Here is a 2629-nt window from a genome sequence, read left to right on the forward strand (position 1 = left end):
GGCTCTGTTGAGTCAGCTGCGTCGTCTTTGAATTTCTCGGTCGCCTCTAAGTCGAATGCACCCAGACTACTTTTTGCTGAGCACAAAGCCTTGTCAGGAACTTCTACTCGCTCTCGTTCCGGCGGGATCGACTTGTCAGCAACTCTCGAAGCATCCTCTCGTCCTGCGTCATCGCTAACACCCAGGCCCTGACCGTCGTGTGAAACGGCACCATCAATTATCGGGCCTCTACCAACGATGGTGGTGACTATTGTGCTCGGCACGCAAGCAGTTCCAATGACCGCGTCACTCCAGGTGTAGGTTTCTTCGGCAAGGGGCAACCATGGCCGTGCCGTGAAGTTACAGAGCAGCGTCGGGGCCCGCTCGACGACCGTCGCCCCGAGCTCGGCCATGGCCGCCGTCCGCTCGGCCGCGCACAGAAGTCCGTGCCTCCTTTAAAAACTCCGCCACCGCCGGCGGTACAATAGTATACTCTACTACGCAAACCAGCGCCGGCGCCTGAGGTAATCGGCTTTGCGACCGCCGTTCTCGGCGCCGCGACCGCCTCCTGCCGATCCAAGAATATCGGGCGGTCCGCCAGGACCCCGCCGAGGTTGCTGCGAAGCGGCGTCGACGTTCGTGGTCACCCGGACGCGCGCGGACGCGTCGAGTAACGGGATCGCAGCCGCGGCGCGCGGCGCCGCCTACCTCCGCCCGACGGCGCCGCGCAGACTTCGGGGCCGTCGGACCTTTCGGCACACTTCGCGCGCCGACCGCGGAGCCGTCTAGGTGTCTTCGCTGCTCGTCGTCTCGCCGGTGGAGCCCGCGGCGCGCCGGCGACGACGTCCGCGGGCGCCGCGGGCGGCCGCCGCGCGCGGCCTCGGTCCGCCGCAGCGACGCGCGGCGCGGGAACGCGTCGTTCGATGTCATCGCCGGCGGGGACCGGAGGCTCGCGAACGCCGGCGGCGCCCGCGCGGCCGAAGTCGTCGCCGCCGGCGCGAGGACGGCCGCGAGGGCCGGAGAGCCCGGCGCGGAGAAGACGCCCTTCGCGACCTTCGGGGCCGTCGCGCTGCGTCGCGATGGCGTCCGGGGGTCCGGGGCGGCGGTTCCCGCGCCCCGGCGCCTTCCGCAGCGGCCCCGGGCCGGGCCGGGCGCCGGCACGCGCGGCTTGGGGCGCCCAGACGAGTGCAGCGCGCCACTGCCAGGGCGCCGCGCGACGCCTAATCCCGCGAATAGCGCCGGTAGTACGCGCGCACGGCTCCCGCCCGGGGGCTCGGGGCGCCGCGGGACTCGGGCTTAGGGATCTCGGCAGGAGACGCGCGCGCGGCGGCGCGGCCGCGGCGGCGCGGCGGCGCGGCGGCGCCGCTTGCTCTCGGCGTCGCACAGTCGTTTGGAAAACCAGCGCGAAATTCCTCCGAAGTGGTTCCGGACGTTCTTGGCGGACACGTTCTTGAGCGTGCCCATGGCCGCTCTGAAAGGTTTCGAAAGCCACGTAGTGTTCCATCGCTTCTGCTTCTTCGCCGCCGGCTCGGGCGCAGAGGCCATGATGCGCTCCAGCGTCGAGCTCGGACCTCCGGCCAGAGCGAAGACGCCGTTCTCCCTGCGGTCTCGATACGTCGCGGCCGCTTCCGAGGCCCGGTTCGCGACGGTCGCGTCGACGACGGCCTGGTCAGCGCGCGGCAGGGGCGACCCCGTCGCGCGCGCCTGCACGCTGCGCAGCCGCCGCTCGACTCCGGAAGCGCGCGGCTTGGCGCCGCCCAACGACGACGTGACCTGCAGGAGCGCCATCGACGTCTGATCCGCCATCCGTCGCGCGCGGATCTCCGTGAAGAGCTGGACGAGGTCCAGGTCCTCGTCGCCGGTGTAGAACCGCGGCGGTCCGGAGAACTGTTCGGGGTCGTAGCGGTAGAGGTACTTCGGGTTGATGGACTCGAACTGCTGCGCGTACCACTCCCTCGCCGCCGCCGCGTCGGCAAAGTCTCCCAGGGGCGCGCGCAGTTCGACGCGGTGCGGCCAGTCGTCAGCGGCGCACAGCTCCTTCATCGTGTGCTCGTCGGGCACACGGGCGTCGGCCTCCTCGGGCTCGGGCAGCGGACCCGGCCCGAGATCGCGGAGGGCAAGCCCGCGACGTCGAGCTACCGCACGGAGATCCCGGTCGCCGCGCCCGAGGCCGACTTCGCCGCCGACTCCGACGCCGAAGACGGCGCGGAGGAGACCATCAACGGCGACTTTGGGCCGCAGAAGGGCATCGCCAACATGGCCGCCTTCGACGCGGAGATCATGCGCGACTTCTTAGTCGACGTCGACAAAATCTTCTACGACTTCGCGTCGCACCGCGCCGAGGACGTTCCCGACACGTCGATCCGCACCGTCGCGGACGCCTACTTCGTGCGCTACCTCGGCATGATGCGGGAGCGCCAGACCGCGCTCCACAAGCTCCTCGCGCGGACCCCTCCCCTCGTCTACGGGCTCAACGAGCTCGACGGCTGAGAGGAGCGAAATTCAGATCTTTTCTAAAGGTGTGTTGTGCTATGCAACTACGGCGCGCGACGCGGCGCGCGAACCACCGCGGCGGCGCGACGAGCCAGCCCGGATCCGATGGCGTCGGCGGCGCCGCCTCGCGGACGCGTTGGGCGGCGGCGCCGGCAAC

At 70.3% G+C, this 2629-nt stretch overlaps 1 protein-coding gene across 1 annotated transcript; it reads left to right on the forward strand.

Annotated features, from left to right (window-relative positions):
* Positions 1–1965: 1965 nt before the first annotated feature.
* AURANDRAFT_68990 (expressed protein) lies at positions 1966–2469 on the forward strand (the record flags this gene model as incomplete). The annotated part of the gene is made up of 1 exon (XM_009044733.1): positions 1966–2469. A coding segment is annotated over one exon (504 nt), but the record flags the coding sequence as incomplete, so codon positions are not given.
* Positions 2470–2629: the final 160 nt, after the last annotated feature.

Source organism: Aureococcus anophagefferens, assembly GCF_000186865.1.
Source record: "Aureococcus anophagefferens unplaced genomic scaffold AURANscaffold_750, whole genome shotgun sequence".
In the NCBI taxonomy this organism is placed as follows: Eukaryota; class Pelagophyceae; order Pelagomonadales; family Pelagomonadaceae; genus Aureococcus; species Aureococcus anophagefferens.